The sequence below is a fragment of the Haematobia irritans genome, chromosome 5 (genome assembly GCF_050003625.1).
Source record: "Haematobia irritans isolate KBUSLIRL chromosome 5, ASM5000362v1, whole genome shotgun sequence".
Lineage (NCBI taxonomy): Eukaryota > Metazoa > Arthropoda > Insecta > Diptera > Muscidae > Haematobia > Haematobia irritans.
Window position 1 is genome coordinate 8,493,300 of NC_134401.1, and position 22,436 is coordinate 8,515,735.

The following is a 22,436-nucleotide window of genomic DNA, read 5'->3' on the forward strand; positions in this document are numbered from 1 at the left end:
ATATATATGGGAGCTATATCTAAATCTGAATCGATTTCAACAAAATTTGGCACGCATAGCTACTATGCTAATTCTACTCCCTGTGCAAAATTTCAACCAAATTGGGCCAAAACTCTGGCTTTTAAGACCATATTAGTCCAATCGGGCGAAAGATATATATGGGAGCTATATCTAAATCTGAACCGATTTCAATCAAATTTTGCAAACTTGACTATACTACAAATTGTACTCCTAATTTCAACCAAATTCGGCATAAAACCTGGCTTCTGGGGCCATATAAGTCCATATCGGGCGAAAGATATATATGGGAGCTATATCTAAATCTGAACCAATTTCAATCAAATTTTGCACACTTATTAATATGACTAAGTGTTATGTTTGTATAAAATTTCAAGCAAATCGGTATAAAACTCTGGCTGCTGGGTCCATATTAGTGCATATCGGGCGAAAGATATATATGGGAGCTATATCTAAATCTGAACCGATTTCTTCCAAAATCAATAGGGTTCTATTCTGTGGAACAGGGTATTATAAGTTAGTGCATATGTTTGTAACACCCAGAAGGAGACGAGATGGACACATGGTGTCTTTGGCAATAATGCTCAGGGTGGGTCCATGAGTCGATATAACCATGTCCGTCTGTCCGTCCGTCCGTCCGTCTGTCTGTGAACACATTTTTGTGATCAAAGTCTAGGTCGCAATTTAAGTCCAATCGCCTTCAAATTTGGCACATGTTCCTAATTTGAGTCAGAATAGAACCCAATTGATTTTGGAAGAAATCGGTTCAGATTTAGATATAGCTCCCATATATATCTTTCGCCCGATATGCACTAATATGGACCCAGCAGTCAGAGTTTTATACCGATTTGCTTGAAATTTTGTACAAACATAAAACTTAGTCGTATAGTCAAGTGTGCAAAATTTGATTGAAATCGGTTCAGATTTGGATATAGCTCCCATATATATCTTTCGCCCGATATGGACTAATATGGTCCTAAAAGCTAAAGTTTTGGCCCAATTTGGTTGAAATTTTGCACTAGGAGTACAATTAGTAGTATAGTCAAGTGTGCCAAATTTTATTGAAATCGGTTCAGATTTAGATATAGCTCCCATATATATCTTTCGCCCGATATGCACTTATATGGACCCAGAAGCCAGAGTTTTATACCGATTTGCTTGAAATTTTGTACAAACATAACACTTAGTCGTATAGTCAAGTTCGCAAAATTTGATTGAAATCGGTTGAGATTTAGATATAGCTCCCATATATATCTTTCGCCCGATATGGACTAATATGGTCCTAAAAGCTAGAGTTTTGGCCCAATTTGGTTGAAATTTTGCACAGGGAGTAGATTTAGCATTGTAGCTATGCGTGCTAAATTTGGTTGAAATCGGTTCAGATTTAGATATAGCTCCCATATATATCTTTCGTCCGATATGGACTAATATGGTCCTAAAAACCAGAGTTTTGGCGCAATTTGGTTGAAATTTTGCACAGGGAGTAGATTTAGCATTGTAGCTATGCGTGTCAAATTTGGTTGAAATCGATTCAGATTTAGATATAGCTCCCATATATATCTTTCGCCCGATATGGACTAATATGGTCCTAAAAGCCAGAGTTTTTGCCCAATTTTGTTGAAATTTTGCACAGGGAGTAGATTTAGCATTGTAGCTATGCGTGCTAAATTTGGTTGAAATCGATTCAGATTTAGATATAGCTCCCATATATATCTTTCGCCCGATATGGACTAATATGGTCCTAGAAGCCAGAGTTTTGGCCCAATTTGTTTGAAATTTTGCTCTATGAGTACAATTAGTAGTGCAGTTAAGTGTGCAAAATTTGATTGAAATCGGTTCAGATTTAGATATAGCTTCCATATATATTTTTCGCCCGATATGGACTTATTGGCCCCAGAAGCCAGAGTTTTGGCCCAATTTGGTTGAAATTTTCACTAGGAGTACAATTAGTAATATATTGATGTGTGCCAAATTTAATTGAAATCGGTTCAGATTTAGATATAGCTCTCATATATATGTTTTTCTGATTTCGACAAAAATGGTCAAAATACCAAAATTTTCCTTGTTAAATCGTCACTGCTTAGTCGAAAAGTTGTAAAAATGACTCTAATTTTCCTAAACTTCTAATACATATATATCGAGCGATAAATCATAAATAAACTTTTGAGAAGTTTCCTTAAAATTGCTTCAGATTTAAATGTTTCCCATATTTTTTTTACTAAAATTGTGTTCCACCCTAGTGCATTAGCCGATTTAAATTTTGAGTCTGTAGATTTTGTAGAAGTCTATCAAATTCTGTCCAAATCGAGTGATATTTAAATGTATGTATTTGGGACAAACCTTTAAATATAGCACCCAACACATTTGACGGATGTGATATGGTATCGAAAATTTAGATCTACAAAGTGGTGCAGGGTATAATATAGTCGGCCTCGCCCGATTTTAGACTTTCCTTACCTGTTTTTTACTAAAATTGTGTTCCACCCTAAAGTTTTTTTAATAAGGTCTATTATGTTCACAAAGATATAAAATTAATAAAATATACAAATTATTAATAAAGAAATTTTCCCAAATTAGGGTCTCCTATTTTTTTCAGGAGATAATTCTGGCAAGAGGTAATCCCTTGGAGTACACCATACAACTGGGAAATATTATGCGCCAACGTTAGTTCTTTCTTACTTGCCTTAGGTGTGTTTCATTTATTTACCTTAGAAATATTTGTAATTAAAAAAAATGACAATTAATTTCTCTGTTTAAGTGGTCAGTTAACTATTGCTCTTTATATGAACCGTAAAGAAGACTTTTTCTCTTAAGAACAGATTACTAACTATTTTGAAAATTCAAATTTCAAGTTGAACTTTCCAAAGTAAATATGTAGGCGTTTATTTTCTATAGCATTTTATAAGCATTTTTTTTTAAATTATTTACAAGGAAAATTTTTATCACTTTATTCACAAGAAATTTTTATTTCAATAAAGTCCTTAGAATTTTTTTGTATGGAATTTTGCATTTGGGTTAAATACCTGTAAAAATATTTCTCCGCTGCCGTAATATCCGGTGGCAAGTCAATGTGGTAAATCACTGAGCTTTTACGTTTACTCTTTTTAAGGAACATGATGATGTAGCTTCTGTTGTTGTTGTGGGGTTTTTTAGTTGTTTTAATAGTTTGCTTTCAATAGATTAAAATGAAAAGTTCCTTGAAAAATACACATACACACACATTCACATAATCACAATTACTTAAAACCCACAAAACTTTAAAGTTTTCCTTTAGACCATGCCTAAGATTTTAAGCAAAAGCCAATGAAAGCCAGTGAAATTGTTTGGAGGTTTCATTGACATGAAATCATTGGCACTCACTCACTACATTTAATTAACATTATATCAGGTTAGGTTTCTTCAAAGATTTATATCTAGATAAAAGGCTTTAAAGGGAATGCAGTGACCGAAGGGGTAACCGAAAAATTTGTTTATATAGAAAACCTCTCATTTTTTTTTTTCAAAATGTATTTGAGAAAAAAAATTTTGTTTCTTTCGAAATTGTTTAGTTAACTATTTGAATTTTCGTTTTTTTGTTTTTGTTTAACGAGAATCTATTTGTAAATTCTTTTGTGTTAACTGGCCAAGTTTCTTTAAGTGCCGTTTCACGTGATGTCCAGTTTGAGACTGTTATTGCTTGAGTACGGGTCCCAATCATATAAACTCAGCACACCAACTTCATTCGAGACACGAAAACTTTCTACGAATATTCCCCGCCCGCCTTTCCTTAGCAAAATGAAGTGTTCAATGGCATTATTGCCAACAATGGTAATGGTGGTATTTGTTATTACCTTCTACGAGGGATGTTGGAAAAGTTTTGTATATAAAAAAATTCCTTATTCATTGCAAAAAAGGAGATTTAGATTAAAGGATTTTCATAGTAGATTGTAACAAAATTAAACAAATTATAATCAACGCTTTTAAATCTGTTACAATTGTGTATATTCTGTATATTTTGTTTTCACGAACTTTTTTTATCTTACCTCGTAGAAATTCTTCTTTTTTATATTCCACAGAATTTATATTAAATTTTTTTTTTATAGAAAATTTTCTAAAAAATTTATTTCTATAGCAAATTTTCTAAAAATTTTATTTCTATAGAAAATGTTATTTTTATTTTATTTATATATTTTATTTTTACTAACTTTTTTACCCTACCTCATAGAAATTCTTCTTTTCTATATTCCACGGTATTTTTGAAGTAGGCAAATCCATTAAGAAAACTTTCCTACATAGCTGCAATAATTTAAAAAATTATTTTGATTTTTGTTTTTGTGAGTTTTTCCCCACAAGAAAGCCACATTCGTACATGCAAATATCTGCCAATAAACACTCTCATATGAACACACACACACGCACACATTTTCAATACTCTCCCTTACAACTTAACACGAAGGCCACGACACAGTATAAAACGGATGTCCTAAAAAGAGGGGTCGCCACACCAATACTTATGCAATGTAGTCAATGAAACATTGGAGGATATTGGGTAAAAATAATTGTTAGCTTACATTTTTGAGTGTAATAAAATGATAATTATATAAATAATTTAATGAATAAATAATATAAAATAAAATTGCAAAAAAAAACTAAAGTAAAAAATGTTTTAATTAAAAAAAAAATGAAAGATCCTTAAAATAAGCATATATTTGAAGCATTTTTATATATCTCTTAAAGAACAGAAAAAGAAAAATTTCCTTAGTTCAATGACATGCGACTTCAACACAAATTTCCAAGATACGTGCCCTACATTTAAAAAAATCAACAACGATTATAAACTTTCTTTTAAGTAAAATTTTCTTATTTTTCGAAGTGTTACAAATGGAATGAATCAAAGTTTGTATACCCCCATCCTAGGTTAGGTTAGGTTAGGTGGCAGCCCGATGTATCAGGCTCACTTAGACTATTCAGTCCATTGTGACATTGGTGAAATTCTCTCTTACCACTGAGTGCTGCCCGATTCCATGTTGAGCTCAATGACAAGGGACCTCCTTTTTATAGCCGAGTCCGTACGACGTTCCGCATTGCAGTGAAACCACTTAGAGAAGCTTTGAAACCCTCAGAAATGTCACCAGCATTACTGAGGTGGGATAATCCACCGCTGAAAAACTTTTTGGTGTTCGGTCGAGGCAGGAATCGAACCCACGAACTTGTGTATGCAAGGCGGCCATGCTAACCATTGCACCACGGTGGCTCCCATACCCCCATCCTATGATGGAGGGTATAAAAACCACGGTTACTACAGTTGGTAGAATTATACCAAAAATGATAGATTTTCTACTGTTTGATCTATTGGTATTGATTATTGATGTTTTGGTAGATTTGGCAAAATATTCATCTCCAACTAAAAGATACTTCACAAATTTCCTCCAGAAACAAACGTTGGAAAATTGATTCAAAAGAAATAAAAATTTTGGCAAAATTTCCTATAAAACTAAAATTTTGACAAAATTTTCTATAGAAATAAAATTTTATTAAATTTTGACAAAATATTCTATAAAAATAAAATGTTAATAAAATTTTCTATAGAAATAATATTTTGACAAAATTTTCTATAGAAATAAAATTACGAGAAAATTGTCTATTGAAATAAAATTTTGACACAATCTTCTATAGAAATAAAATATAGACAAAACTTTCTATAGAAATATCATTTTGACAAAACACAAAATCAAATTTTGACAAAATTTCTGTAGACATAAGATTTTCATGAAATCTTCTGTAGAAATAAAAATTTGGCAAATTTTGAAAAAATTTTGACATGATTTTCTATGAACAAAATTTCGACAGAATTTTCTATGAAATATAATTTTTTCAAAATTTTCTATAGAAATAAATCTTTGACAACATTTTCTATAGAAACAAAGTTTTGACATGATTTTCTATGAATAAAATTTCGACAGAATTCAAATTCTTTCAAAATTTTCTATGAAATAAAATTTTGACAAAATTTTCTATAGAAGAAAAATTTTGACAATTTTTTCAATGAAATAAAATTTTGAAAAATTTTCTATATAAATAAATCTTTGACAACATTTTCTATAGAAACAAAATTTTGACATGATTTTCTATGAATAAACTTTTGACAGAATTTTCTATGAAATATAATTTTTTCAAAATTTTCTATGAAATAAAATTTTGACAAAATTTTCTATAGAAATAAAATTTTGACAAAATTTTCTATAGAAATAAAATTTTGACAGAATTTTCTATGAAATATAATTTTGACAAAATTTTCAATGAAATATAATTTTGTCAAAATTTTCTAATAAATAAAATTTTTAAAAAATTTTGACATGCTTTTCTATGAATAAAATTTTGACAGAATTTTCTATGAAATAAAATTTTGACAAAATTTTCTATGAAATAAAATTTTAACAAAATAAAATTTGACAAAATTTTCTATAGAAACAAAATTTTGACAAAATTTTCTATAGAAACAAAATTTTGACAACATTTTATATAGAAACAAAATTTCGACATGATTTTCTATGAATAAAATTTTGACAGAATTTTCTATGAAATAAAATGTTGACAAAATTTTCTATGAAATAAAATTTTGACAAAATTTTCTATGAAATAAAATTTTGACAAAATTTTCTATAGAAATAAAATTTTGGCAAAATTTTCTGTAGAAATAAAATTTGGAAAAAATTATATAAAAAATAGAATTTTGACAAAATACAAAATTTGCTATAGAAATCAAATTTTGACAAAATATTCTATGAAATAAAATTTTGACAAAATTTTTCATAGAAAAAATATTTTCTATAGAAATAAAATTTTGATAAAATTTTCTATAGAAATAAAATTTTCTATAGAAATAAAATTTTGACAAAATTGTCTATTGAAATAAAATTTTGACAAAAATGTTTATGCAATAAAATTTTGACAAAATGTTCTATAGAATTAAAATTTTGACAAAATTTTCTATAAAAATAACATTTTTATAAAATTTCCTATAGAAATAAAATTTTGACAAAATTTTGCTACAGAAATAAAATTTTGACAAAATTTTCTATAGAAATAAAATTTTCACAAAATTTTCCATAGAAAAAATACTTTTTATAGAAATAAAATTTTGATAAAATTTTATATAGAAATAAAATTTTGATAAAATTTTCTATAGAATTAAAATTTTGACAAACTTTTCTATAGAAATAAAATTTTGACAAAATTTTATTATCTATAGAAATAAAATTTTGACAAAATTTTCTAAAAAAAAAAACAAAATTAGAAAAAAATAAATCTAATAGAATTTTGACAAAATACAAAATTTTCTGTAGAAATAAAATTTTTATAAAATTTTCTATAGAAATAAAATTTTGACAAAATTTTTTATATGTTAGAAATAAAATTTTCCATAGAAAAAATATTTTTTATAGAAATAAAATTTTGACAAAATTGTCTATTGAAATAAAATTTTGACAAAATTTTCTATAGAAATAAAATTTTGACAAAATTTTCTATAGAAATAAAATTTTGACAAAATTTTCTTCAGAAATAAAACTTTGACAAAATTTTCTATAGAAATAAAATTTTGACAAACCGAAGTCTCCTTTTTGTAGAAGTAATAACATTTTCTTGTTGGTGCAAGCTTAAATATTTAAAACTTCGACACATTTACAATTCAGGGGATATTTATACACCCAAATAAATTGTCGTTATTACTCATTGTAAAATATATTTTTGTATTTCTTATTTTCTAAGTAGCTTAAACAAAAGATCAAAATCTTCAAAAATAATCTTAGCCTATTTTACGACTTTAACTGATGGATGCAAATACCAAAAATTGTAACCCAAAGTTGGTACTTTCTTTTAATTAAAATATTATTATTGAAAAGAAATTAGTCTTTAGTATTGTGTGTGTTCTCAAATTTAAGTGGACTAATCGTTCATATTATATTAATATTTTTTCAGTTTTCTTATTGTATTTCCGAAAGTTCTCCTATTGTGCAAATCGTAGTTGTGGAGGGAATAGTCACGAATATTTTTCTTAAGGCTCTACTCGTCAATATACATTCAAATGGAAATCAAGGAAACCCATTCCAATGATACTTTCCTACTAGAACAACACATTGTAGGATATAGTTCCCAACAACGAACAAGAAGAATAATGGACAATGTCTTTGAAGTTTTTTGTCCCTTTGATTTACCTTTGATTTAGTCAAAGTAAAAGCCGGTGGTGGAGGTCACAATTTCTTGGCTTTGCTTTTCAAATATAAAAAATATACCCATTTCCCTACCTCCTCCCCATGGGGGGATCATCTAAGCAAGCTACTCGTGTGTATTTAACAGCTGTCAATTTTAAATTAAAAGCCTCCACGATATGAGAAAGTCGATTCGATTATGAGTGGCCACGCAAAAGTGAAGTTCTCTTTTGAGTCCTTGTTTTTTTAGCAAGCGATAAGGTGGAATAATTTATTTTATTACTTTTCAGTGGTTATCTTGTTCGTGTTACTCTACTATACAAATTGCTTTGTATGAATATTTAGAAATATTTACATATTGGATATATATGTAAATGTATGGTCTGTCATACAGGCATAGAGGTCTATATGTAAGCTATCTGTAGGCTAAGTCGAAAATTATAGTTTTTCAGAATATATCGAAAAAAATTGACTATCAATTTGTATTAATTTAAATTAAAGTTAAATAAGAATTTTTTCTTAATAACGCCCTAATACCACGCCAAGTCGACTTAGCCTATTATGGAATTATGGTATGAAAGAATGAATAAATTTCTGATATTTTAGATTTCCTTTGCATAATTACTACAATAGAATGTCTAATCTAAACCTTCTATTCTGGGTTCATAAGGAAGTCAAAGGGATTATTTCTCATTCGACGTGTGTCGACATAATTATTTCTTTAGAAAATTTTGTCAAAATTTTATTTCTAGAAAATTTGTCAAAATTTTATTTCATAGAAAATTTTGTTCAAATTTTATTTCATAGAAAATTTTGTCAAAATTTTATTTCATAGAAGATTTGAATAATATGAATAAAAAATTTTATTCATAGAAAATCATGTCAAAATTTTGTTTCTATATAAAATGTTGTCAAAGATTTATTTCTATAGAAAATTTTGTCAAATTTTATATTTATAGAAAATTTTGTTAAAATTTTATTTCATAGAAAATTTTGTCAAAATTTTATTTCATAGAAAATTTGGTCAAAATTTTATTTCATAGAAAATTCGGTCAAAATTTTATTTATAGAAAATCATGTCAAAATTTTGTTTCTATAGAAAATGTTGTCAAAGAGTTATTTCTATAGAAAATTTTGTCAAAATTTTATTTATATAGAAAATTTTGTCAAAATTTTCTTTCATAGAATTTTTATAGAAATTTTTTCACAATATTATTTCTAAAGAAGATTTTGTCAAAATTTTATTTTTATAGAATTTTTTTTCAAAATTTTATTTCTATAGAAAATTTTAATCAAAATATTATTTTATAAAAATTTTTTAAAAAATTTATTTCTACAGATATTTTGTATTTTTTTTTAATTTTATTTCTATAAAATATTTCGTCAAAATTTTACTTCTATATACAAATTTGTGAATTTTTTTTATTCTATAGCAAATTTTGTCAAAATTTTATTTCTATAGAAATCTTTTTCAAATTTTTTTTTCTATAAAAAATTTTGTCAAAATTTTATTTCTATAGAAAATTTTGTCAAAATTTTATTTCTATAGGAAATTTTGTCAAAATTTTATTTCCATTACAAAATTTAATTTTTATAGAAAATTTGTGGAGTAACTCTTAGTTGGACAGGAATATTTTTCAAAATCTACCAAAACATCAAGAATTCTAGCAATCTACAAAACAGTGAAAAATCTACCATTTTTGGTAGATATCTAACAACTGTGGCAACCTGTCCAGTATCTTCTCGAATTGTACCGAAAAATGTAAGGGAATCATCAACGGCCGGGTAAAGGTAGACTCGTAGAAGTGATTTCTCAAATTTATTTCACCTGTTCATCTCTAAATTGTTTATTCTCAAAATTTTAGGCAAGGAAAAAACAATAAATTTCAAAAATTGCCATAATTATTCCCCTAAATCAAAATTTGACCTTTTCAAACTAAAATCAAAAATTTAATTCGTTCATATTTTCGTATGAATTTCATGAAAATTCAAAACTAACCGCAAACATTCATACGAGTGTGTATCGTACCAGTTGGTGCATGACAGTAAATGCAAATACAGCGCTAACATCCGTTTTGTACATCACGCATACAAATACATATTTGGTGGATTCGATTTCGATGGAATTACATTCGAGTATGTGCACGTGTTGAAAATGTTTGTGAATGAAATGGGAGACCACATTACCTGGCACATTATCAAATGCCGGTAACAGTGGACACTCTTTACACTTGAATGTTAATTAACATTGGATTTTCTTTTTAACAATGAAAAAACAACTGATTTTTGCATGAAAATATGAGAGACTTTTATGTTTAGGCCTAGGGAAATAAAATTTTGACAAAATTTTCTATAGAAATAAAATTTTGACAAAGTTTTCTATAGAAATAAAATTATGATAAAATTTTCTATAGAAATGAAACTTTAGCAAAATTTTCGATAGAAATAAATTTTTGCCAAAATTTTCTACAGAAATAAAATTTTGGCAAATTTTTCTATAGAAATAAACTTTTCACAAAATTTTCTATAGAAATAAAGTTTTGCCAAAATTTTCTATATAAATAAAATTATGATAAAATTTTCAATAGGAATACAATTTTGGCAAAATTTTATATAGAAATAAAGTTTTGTCACAATTTTCTATGGAAATAAAATTTTTACAAAACTTCTTAGGGCAATAAAATGTTGACCAACTTTTCTATAGAAATAAAATTTTGAGAAAATTTTCTATAGAAATAAAATGTTGACAAAAATTTTCTATAGAAACAAAATTTTAACAAAATTTTCTATAGCAATAAAATGTTGACAAACTTTTCTATAGAAATATTTTTTTTAATAATTTTGACAAAATTTTGTATAGAAAAAACATTTTGAAAATATGTTCTATAGAAATAAAATTTTGACAAAATTTTCTATAGATATAAAATTGTGGCAAAATTTTCTGTAGAAAAAAAATTTGACAAATTTTCTATAGAAATAAAGGTTAAAGTTAAAATGTTGACAAAATTTTCTATAGATATAAGATTGTGGCAAAATTTTCTATAGCAATAAAATTTTGACAAAATTTTCTGTAGAAATAAAATTTTGACAAAATTTTTTAATAGAAATAAAATTTTGACAAAATTTTTTAATAGAAATAAAATTTTGACAAAATTTTTTATAGAAATAAAATTTTGACAAATTATTCTATAGAAATAAAATTTCTGCAAAATTTTGTATAGAAATAAAATTTAGACAAAATTTCCTATAGCAATAAAATTTTGATAAATTATTCTATAGAAACAAATTTGTTGCAAAATTTTGTAAAGAAGTAAAATTTAGACAAAATTTCCTATAGCAATAAAAATTTTGCAAAATTTTCTATAGAAATAAAATTTTAACAAAATTTTCTATAGCAAAAAAATGATGACAAATTTTTGCAAAATTTTGGCAAAATTTTTGAAAATTTTCTATAGAAATAAAGTTTTGTCACAATTTTCTATAGAAATAAAATTTTTACAAAATTTCTTAGGGCAATAAAATGTTGACCAACTTTTTTCTATAGAAATAAAATTTTAACAAAATTTTCTATAGCAAAAAAATGTTGACAAATTTTTGCAAAATTTTGGCAAAATTTTTGCAAAATTTTCTATAGAAATAAAGTTTTGTCACAATTTTCTATAGAAATAAAATTTTTACAAAATTTCTTAGGGCAATAAAATGTTGACCAACTTTTATAGAAATAAAATTTTGACAAAATTTTTTAATAGAAATAAAATTTTGACAAAATTTTTTATAGAAATAAAATTTTGACAAATTATTCTATAGAAATAAAATTTCTGCAAAATTTTGTATAGAAATAAAATTTAGACAAAATTTCCTATAGCAATAAAATTTTGATAAATTATTCTATAGAAACAAATTTGTTGCAAAATTTTGTAAAGAAGTAAAATTTAGACAAAATTTCCTATAGCAATAAAAATTTTGCAAAATTTTCTATAGAAATAAAATTTTAACAAAATTTTCTATAGCAAAAAAATGTTGACAATTTTTTGCAAAATTTTGGCAAAATTTTTGCAAAATTTTCTATAGAAATAAAGTTTTGTCACAATTTTCTATAGAAATAAAATTTTTACAAAATTTCTTAGGGCAATAAAATGTTGACCAACTTTTTTCTATAGAAATAAAATTTTAACAAAATTTTCTATAGCAAAAAAATGTTGACAAATTTTTGCAAAATTTTGGCAAAATTTTTGCAAAATTTTCTATAGAAATAAAGTTTTGTCACAATTTTCTATAGAAATAAAATTTTTACAAAATTTCTTAGGGCAATAAAATGTTGACCAACTTTTATAGAAATAGAATTTTGACAAAATTTTCTATAGAAATAAAATGTTGACAAAATTTTCTATTGATATAAAATTGTGGCAAAATTTTCTATAGAAAGAAAATTTTGACAAATTTTCTATAGAAATAAAGTTTAAAGTTAAAATGTTGACAAAATTTTCTATAGATATAAAATTGTGGCAACATTTTCTATATAATGAAAATTTTAACAAATTTTCTATAGAAATAAAATTTTGACAAATTTTCTATAGAAATAAAATTTTGTCACAATTTTCTATAGAAATAAAATTTTGACAAAATTTTCTATAGCAATAAAATTTTGACAAAATTTTCTATAGAAATAAAATGTTGACAAAATTTTCTATACAAATAAAATTTTGACAAATTATTCTATAGAAATAAATTTGTTGCAAAATTTTGTATAGAAATAAAATTTAGACAAAATTTCCTATAGCAATAAAAATTTGGCAAAATTTTCTATAAAATAAAAATTTTAAAAAAATTTTCTATAAAATAAAAATTTTAACAAAATTTTCTATAGCAAAAAAATGTTGACAAACTTTTCTATAGAAATAAAATTTTGACACAATTTTCTATAGAAAAAAACATTTTGAAAATGTGTTCTATAGAAATAAAATTTTGACAAAATTTTCTATAGAAATAAAATAAAACTTTGGCCACTTCAACTAAATAAATATTTTGGACTCAAGTTATTTGAAATCTTTCGAACTCACTATCACGACCTTCTCTCCGAAAAGGTTGAAATATTCTTTGTTCACACACGCAGAGAAGGAATATGATCACCTCAAACATGTTTCAAGAGCAAAATGTTATTTTTGTATGGTGTCCATGTAACATGTTTGTCAATAAAATGTTATTTTCTCGTCAAATATAACCTGCTTGCCGAAATCAGATACATGATTTCCGAGAAAATAACATGGTTGCGAAAACCATGTTACATGGTCACCACCCAAAAATAACATTTTGTTCTTAAAACATGTTTGAGGTGATCATATCCCTTCTCTATGAAACATACCCATAACTTTGGTAGACTTACCCCTTGCCACTACCACTATGTGAACCACCTTGGCCATCGGGGGATCGTCTTTTCACTTCGGACTCATAGTCTTCGGTAGTATCGCCACTCGTAGGTTTTTGCATCATTCCTTCGCCATGGTTAGAGGTCATCTGCTGTCCAGCCATAACTTTAGCATCGGCATCACCAATTACATCGTAACTCTGGAAATTTGCACTGTCAAGGTCAACTTCTGGCATTACTGAAATAGCACGTTCACTAACCCTTTCTGATGTTGTTGCAGCTGCTGTAGCATCCGAATGCAAAGACTCTCCTGTTGCAATGGGTGGTGTTATCCGTGATCCATCAGCATTTAAAACAGATACAGATGCTTCTATGGGTTGACTTGGAGGTTGGGGTGATTTTTGTACAGATTGACCAGAACTTTTACCATTGGTAGCGGCACCGGTGACATTAGGATCCTCTGCTGTTCCCAAACGGGACACAGATTCACCTGCACCTGCTTTCAGAGCACTGGTCTTCTTTTCCACCACTGTGGTAACACTAGGTGTGGGAGATGCTCCACTATCCGAAGTCAAACCCATGTCTTGTTCGAAACTTTTCAAATCTGTAAGATTCTCATTAATGGTCTTGTGGATTTCTTCTGTAGCTTCTGTCACTGTCTTCTGTATATTCTCCAATGTCTTTTGAGATTTCTCCAAAATAGCTGCAGCTGGCATAGGCGAACCATCTTCTGCCGTTTGTTGTTTAGTTGGAGTAGAAGCTGCAAGAATTTTATTAAGTATCTCGATTTGAGATTTTTGAAAAATCCATTTAAACTTACCCCGTTTATCGCTGGCATCGGCTTGTGCCACAGATAGGTCTAAAGTTTTTTTACTCAGATTACTATCAGACCTTTTCTTACCGAGCAGGCTAATTTTGGAACTTACTCGCATTAATGACATAGATGAAGGTTGGCGTTTGAGAGTCGATAAGGTGGCAACATCGGCTGCTGCTGCAGCGGCTGCTGCAGTAGCTGGTGGAGCATCACCTTTCGCCATCACTACAAATGTAGACGCCATATCGGTTTTTGTTGGCTTTCCAGCAGTGGACGGAGTACCAGCCTGTTGAGCTTTCCCTGTAGTCTTTTTGCCATTTTGTACGGGAACTCCACTCTTTTTCGCTCCTGTCGCGGAAGCTTTTGACGATGATGAGGATGTTTTTGCTTTCATATTAACTGAGGATGGCTGACGTGAGGCTGGCTTGGAAACACTTGCTGGTTTCTTTACGATATTCGAAGTTTCCCTTTTAGGTGCGGTTGGGGTTTTTTTGAGATTTGATACTTCTCGTTTCACTCCAACTGTAGGCTTTCCAGTGACCGACGAAGTTGTTCTTCGAACACTCGTTTCTGGTTTGCGAACAGACGAGGGTATCTTTTTGGCACTTGGCGGTTGTTTGCTGGGTTTTAGTTCCGTTTTCGCTTTCACTTTAAGTGACGATGTCCTTCGAACGTCGCCACCTGGAATAGCTCCTGCTTTTTTTCGAGGAGGTGATCTTGTAGAGCTGCGTTCATCTTTATGACTTACCGGTATGCGAGAACGCGAAAAACGGTCTGGGCTGGAGCGTGTCTTGCTGCGGCTTCGTGAGCGTCCTTTTGCTTTGCGACCGGGTGGACTTGTAGAGCCCCTTCGAATACCCGTGCGTCTTGCCGTTACTCTTCGAGGACTAAGCGATACAGATTTTCTTCGAGCAGGAGATGATTTTGTTGGAGATTTTCGATCCAACTTCGGCGAAACACTCTCTCGCCTGTTTGGCGAATGTATGCTTAGGCGCGAATTCGATCGCGAGTTGGCAATTTCTTTTGCTTGTTCCATACGAGAGGTGGGACGTGAGTCAGGCAATGATATAGGTCTCGTTGAAGCTCTGGAAGTGGATCGCGACCCAGCTCTAGACTCGGCCCTGGACGCAGTTCGGGATTCCGCTCGAGAAGGTGCTCGAGATTCTGCCCGGGATGCAGCCCGAGATCCCGCGCGCGAACCATTCCTAGATTCTCCCCTCGAAGCAGCTCGTGACTCAGCCCTCGAAGCCGCTCGCGACTCTGAACGTGAAGCAGCTCGTGACTCATTACGCGATGCTGCTCGTGATTCTGGACGCGATGCAGTTCGAGATCCACTCCGAGATCTAGCATGAGATTCGGATCTAGAGGCAGCCCGTGAGCTCATGCCATCCTGAGATAATCGCCTAGTCAAATCTCCACCACCATCTTTCTGAGGTGAACCTGATCTAGATCCACTTCTGGTTTCATGAATTTCCATGCGTGAGTTAGATCGGGAATTCGTTTGACTTCGCACTGGTATCTTCGATATAGAACTTCTGCGTGATGTTGTATCTGATAAACTATCCGAAGCAGGAATGGGAGGCTTCTTGGCATGATTTGGACTATGTGCAGAACTGCTATCCTTATTAGGTGTTCCTATTATCGGAGACAAAGGAGTGGGTTTAGCCACCTTGGTGCGAGCTGGTCTTCCTGTTATTATTGATACACTCGTTGATGTGGAAGATGATTTTCTTCGTGCTCCTGGACTGGGTATTTGAAAGACGGATTTTCGTCTTTGTTTTGCAGGAGTTGTTGTTATTGTGGACGGTTTCCCAGTAACTCCAGGTGCAAGAGAAGGTCTCCGAAAACTAAAATCGGAGGTTGTAACAGAGCTAAGATTCGAACTTCTTCTATCCGAAGTGGTCTGTGTAGAACTACGTCTCGAGGGAGATGTAGAACTGGATCTTCTTCTTGATTTAGCAACATGCAAGGGAGAAAGCAAAGCCTTCCCCTCCTTGGCCATGCTTGGCAGATCTTCCATACTGGCCCAATTCGATTGAAGGGGAATGTGAGCCATTGATTCGTCATGGTTTATAACCTTAAGTAAACCCTTGTGTTTCCTGGTAGGATTGGGATTGGGTTTCAATGGCCTTGGTAGGGCTCCAGGAGGGAATACAGCCTTTTCCGGTGCTGGTTTCAAATCCAAAGCAGAACGATTCAGTCTCGGTATGGCGGTTCGGTAGGGATCTGTAATCAAAGGTAACATCTCACAACTTTTGGCCATAGACTTTGCCTTGGCACTATCCAGAAGAGGAGGTAGAACTGAGGATCCCCTTCTAGCTTGATGTCTGGCTGGCAGTAAATCCTGGGAGGAGCTTATTGACTCACGTTGATGCAATATACCTTTTTGTGGTGGCAGTTTACTTGGACTATATCTACCAGTCATATCGAATTGTACCGAAGGTCTCGGAGATTCTTCTGTAGGCATTTCGGTCACCGGAGGCATTAGTTGAGGAAGTTTAAGTTGTGTGGAGGACAAAGACTTTCGTTGCAGATTATGTCGTGATCCACCTGCCACACTTCTCGAAGGCGTAAACGAGGGAGAGCTATGCTCTCGAACTCTTGGCTGGTAGTGTGGGCTTTGAAGATGTTGGGAAGACGGTGTGGAGGATTTTTCATTGATTATGGTAAAGGAGGTCTTCTTGTGCAATCGCGATTGGTCCACCCTGAGAGTAGAGAAAAAGAGCAAATGGGTAAAAGAGAACTTTAGGAGAAGATATTAAACAATACTCACCTATAATCTCCTCCCGTTGTTATAGAGTCTTTTAATATCACAGGTGAGCGTTCCCTCATCAGAGGAGTCTGAGGTTCCACGAGGAGTTCCTCTCTTCGTTCCAGCTGAGGTTGCGGCGGTATTGGCGGAGGTGGTTCTTTCGAATGTTGGTCCGTTTCCGATTCCACATCGAGACTTTCACTTTGCTGGGGAGTATATATACTTTTCCGTCTTTGTTTTATGTATTCCCTAGGGGTGAGGACAATGGCCTCTTCTAAGGATCTAAGGCAGGAAGGGGATGGACTGGGTGGTCTCTCAGGAGCTTGCAAACTGTCCAAAGAAATTGATGGCTGTTCTAGTATTTGAGTAACACCCATTAGGCGTTCCTCTCCTCCACTACTGGACCCATTTGAATCATTAATCATAGCAGCTACTGGAGAGCTAAGAGGCATTTCATCACGTTTAATAGACATCACATTTTTGGAGCTGGGTCTAAGTTTGGGCATTTTATTGAATTCCGGATACTCCATGCTGGCAGTGCGAAACCATTCCCCACTGGAATAGGATTCGTTGGAAAATTGGCGTGGAACTGTAAGATCTTGAGGGGTGGGACTGGAAGTGACAAAGACAAATAAAGAGAGAAAACATTATGAGGTTCTACTGAGAATATCATTGGTTGCTTACCTTAGGGCATCCATTTCACCAACGGGCCCTGGCTCTTCATCCTGTTCCCTGGTTATACTCGATTTTCTAGTTGTGGCCTCACTAAATTCCCTCAAAGAATGGCCATCGCTAATGGTATAGGTTTCTTTTAATTCCACCACATCTTGGGCCGATGTGTTCCTAAGCATTTCGTTGGGTGTAAGTAGCCTATAGTTGGGTGAATTTTGAGGACCCGGAGATGAGGAATCGCCACTAGAATTGGGTAAGATTTGAATATCGGGAGGTTTGAGTCTTGGTATGCCCGAATTTAGGATTTGGAAATTTTTGGGCGATGGAGATGAAGCACTGGAATAACGTCGACCCATCAGTGTGCTATAAGGAACTTGAGGAAACAAGCGTTGAGGTATATGCGTATCCATTGCACCCAATATGGGATCTTCATCAGATGTTAGTTCCACAGAAGTGGAACGCATAAAGGCGGGTGTGGAGAATGTACTGCCCAGAAAATCTTCTGGTGGTGGCGGTGGTATAGGATCTCCAAATAGGCTATTAAAGGCAGGTTCATCTTCCATTTCTACATCGACTTCAGGATTTGAACTTTGTCGTGTGGTCGATCGTGAAGGTAGTTGTTGAATATGATGGTGTTGATGATGCTGATGCGGATGCTGAGAAGCATAACGTCCCGTCTGGGGCCTGAGAGAGGAGGGAGCCATTACTTGGTAATTATAGTCCAAGGGAATAATCGAGGGAGTTTCACGTTTGGCAGAGCTTGAAGAGGAATGTGAGCAGGGTCTTGAATTTGGATTGGTAAACAATTGTGGTGGTGGTGGTGAGGAGAATGAAGATGAGGATGAAGGGTTCATATTAACATTGGCTCTATATAGAATTAAGAAGATTTAATGTTGGCCTAGTTTAGGATCTGCAAAAAGAAAACTAATTTATATTGAACAGATCTTTAGTATGCTGACAAAACTTACCAGGTCTACATATTCTTAAGTTCATCTACATGGGGTTTTAGATTCTCTAAAGAGCTGGCATTTCTTCATTTAGGTTTCTCAATATTTAGAATTTTGACCGTGTTCCTATCATTGACCAGTTGTAGATGAAATGCAAGGGCTGGATTTCCAAAGTTTACCATTATCGATTTCCTTATTAACCAAAATATTTATTTTTGAAAAAAATATATTTTAGGCCTCCTTTCTCTCTTGCCCCACTTTAAATTCTCCCTAACTCTCTTGGTTGCTTGTAGAGCTTTTTAAAGCTGGGGGTCAAACGTTAAGAGTCCTTGTTTTTAGATGTTGAGGTTACCAAAGTTCAATGCATACTAAAAATTACCTTCACCAAGATTCAACAAGCCAGTCAAAGTCCTTCGTAGTGGTCAAGTGTTGGTGTATCTTGGAATTCGCTGTATTTCTCTTTGCTCATCGAGTTGTTTTTGCTTCTTGGCCAATAAAAGCTTTTCTAGATTTTCGCCCTATTTTCCTTGCTTTGTATTTTGTTTTGCTTTGGTTTACTTATTAGTTTCTTCGAGTTGTTGATGTTGGGTCATTGCATGTCCACTGAGTTACCCCTTCCCTTTCTGATTAAAGAGGAAATAGTCTGGGTTTTTTTTTGCGGAATTTATTCGAAGGAGGACTTGCTTATAAAATTCTATTCGAGTTGATTATGCAGTTTTTTGTTGTCCATTGAGGCCATTGCATTTCCAAGTAAATTTTTCACAGTTCATTGGCTTTTCCCCAAAGAATGCAACAGAGAAGTTACTTATTTTAATGTAGAATGTAGTTCGGATATTTAAGTCAAAGCTTAAATTGTTGTTACTTCTGAAAATTAAAAATTTTTGTTAAAAATTTTCATAAATTTAATAGGTAATTATTTTTAATTATAATTAAATATTTTGCTATACATAATTTCTATATTATAAAAAAATTAGGAAGAGCCTTTTTTAGGCAATTTATTTTCAGTTTTGAAACCACATACAGTGAATCATCCCAAACTTGGATAACCTGAAAACGGGAAACCTCCCAAAACTGGACAGTTGTCTGGAGAAATTTGCTATATTAACACGTTAAAATTAACTTTTCGCAACTGGAAGCCTCCCAAATGTTGACAAAATGTTGGCGAAAGTGGGTGTTCACTTCTCAAAGGTTTCACTGTAATAGGAAATAAAATTCCCCGAATCGGCTTATTTATTTTGGGCTCTCATCCAGTTTGTGGTCCAGTTTAAAGAAAAGCATAAAACATCCATTTTAGTTTAACTTCAAACGTCCCAAGAGCGTTAAAATGGCTAATCAAGGTATTTTCCCATCATCCTAAATATACTCCCATTGGTGATGTCTCATAACCAATGTTGCCAGAAGTGATAAAATATCGTTATTTTGACGATTTTAAGCAAATTTCGAAAATTCGTGTCCTAAATTAAAACAAAAAAAAAAACAATTTTTAAACCAAAGATTGGGAGCTTTCTTTTATTAAGTCGTCATTTTTAATAAATTTGTGAATAGCGTAACCTAAAATTAAGGTTGCATAACCTTTCATATAACGCCAATATGTTTTTCAGTGTATTTATTTTCAGAAATCATCTGATTTGAACCGAGCTGCTTGGAATAGAATCTTCATCTGAAATTCTATAGATTTGCAAGTTCACCCGCACTATGAAAAGTTTTCAAAGGGAACTGTGATATTTGATTCATGGTGGAGGGTACATAAGATCCAGCCTGGGCGAACTGGGTTTCAATTAAACAAAAAAAAAAAAAAATAACATCACATCACATCACTACAACACATTACATTTAATTTTTAATTTAGCGATATGCTTTCACTCTTTCATGTATAATTAAGTAATGTGTAAAAAGTCTACTTAAATTCAATTGTAGTGGAACTATCTGAATGATCTTTGTTGCGAAAAAATGTTTTCAATTCATCTATGGCTTATAATAACACAGATTATTGTAAAGATTTTCAAGTTGATGGAAAGTGAAACTCTAATTGGATAATTGAATAGGTGGCAAAACAAAAAACCGTTTAAAACTAAATATATGTATAGACTTTTACACATTTATTAAAATAATGGTTAATTAACATATGATTTTTATATATTTTATCTATCTGTTAAAATTTTTATTTAAATTACAGTAAAATATATTTTTATGTTAGAAGGTTGATTTTAAATAAACAAATAATAATACTAATGTTAGAAGGTGTCAAAGTTTTATTTCTATAGAAAATTTTTTAAAAATTTTATTTCGATAAACAATTTTGTTCGAATTTTATGTCTATAGAATATTTTGTCAAAATTTTATTTCTTTAGAAAATTTTCTCAAAATTTTATTTATATAGAAAATTTTTTCAAAATTTTATTTCTATAGAAAATTTTGTAAAAATTTTATTTCTTCAGGAAATTTTGTCAACATTTTATTTCTATTGAATTTTTTGGTTTCAAAATTTTGTTTAAGAAGACAATTTTGTCAATATTTTATTTCTATAGAAAATTTTCTTAAAATTTTATTTTTATAGAAAATTTTGTCAAAATTTTATTTCTATAGAAAATTTTGTCAAAATTTTATTTCTATAGAAAATTTTGTCAAAATTTTATTTCTATAGAAAAAATTTGTCAAAATTAATTTTCTATAGAAAATTTCGTCAAAATTTTATTTTTATAGAAAATTTTTCCAAAATTTTATTTCTATAGAAAATTCTGTCCAAATTTTATTTCTATAGAAAATTTTGTCAACATTTTTTTTCTATAGAAAATTTTGTCAACATTTTTTCTATAGAAAATTTTATCAAAATTTTATTTTTATAGAAAATTTTATTTCTATAGAAATTTTTTTCAAAGTTTTATTTCTATAGAAAATGATTATTTAAAACATTATTTAAATGTCAAACTTTGATTTAAACTTGTCTTGTTTATTTCCCCTGTTGTAACTTGTTGACTCAACTCTAGATTTTAATTTGTCTTATATAATTGTATTAGTTATAAAATTAAAAAAAAAAAAACATAGAGAATATTCCCCCCGTACTATAATTATAAGAATTTTGTATTCTTGAAAAAATTCTCATCATTTTATTCCAATAGAAGATGTCAAAATTTTATTTCTATAGAGAATTTTGTCAAATTTTTACTTCTATAGAAAATTTTCTCGACATTTTATTTCTATAGAAAATTTTGTCAATATTTTATTTCTATGGAACATTTTGTCAGTTTACGTCCAATCTTCTATGATCGTAGTCATAAGGAAAAACATCTGTTATATTTTAATTTAGTTTTGTAATTATTTTTGAAATTATTTTAAATATTTGTTTAATGTCGTGGTGTTCCTGTGCCGTTACTTTTTACAATTTAAAATTAATTTTAAAAAATATGACAAAAGACTAAATATTTCAATAAAAAATTCATCCCAGAAGAAGTTGGAAATCACCAACGAAACGTCGGATGTAAATATGAAATAAAGTCTTTTTATTTGCATATTGAGAGACCTTGAAAGCCCATTTTAGAACAGATCTAAAAATAACCAAAAAGTCAAAATTTTATTTCTATAGAAAATTTTGTCCGAATTTTATTTCTATAGAAAATTTTATTTCTATAGACAATTTTATCAACATTTTATTTCTATAGAAAATTTTCTCAAAATTTTA

General features: G+C 30.5%; 2 protein-coding genes across 2 annotated transcripts in view; both read right to left on the reverse strand.

Moving 5' to 3' along the window:
- LOC142240697 (protein stum-like) overlaps window positions 1-3,622 on the reverse strand; it is a 34,947-nt gene extending 31,325 nt beyond the window's left edge. Inside the window, exon 1 of the mRNA XM_075312401.1 lies at window positions 3,042-3,622. Within this exon, the coding sequence (XP_075168516.1) occupies window positions 3,042-3,133 (92 nt within the window). The 5' untranslated portion in view covers window positions 3,134-3,622. The remainder of the gene's footprint in view (window positions 1-3,041) is intronic.
- Window positions 3,623-8,726: 5,104 nt separating this feature from the next.
- On the reverse strand, window positions 8,727-18,698 carry LOC142239498 (protein stum-like). Its single transcript, XM_075311290.1, is given in 5 exon segments — window positions 8,727-8,763; window positions 13,591-13,772; window positions 13,833-14,332; window positions 14,393-17,091; window positions 17,160-18,698. Coding segments are annotated over 5 exon segments (4,923 nt in total). The 5' UTR covers window positions 18,665-18,698.
- Window positions 18,699-22,436: the final 3,738 nt, after the last annotated feature.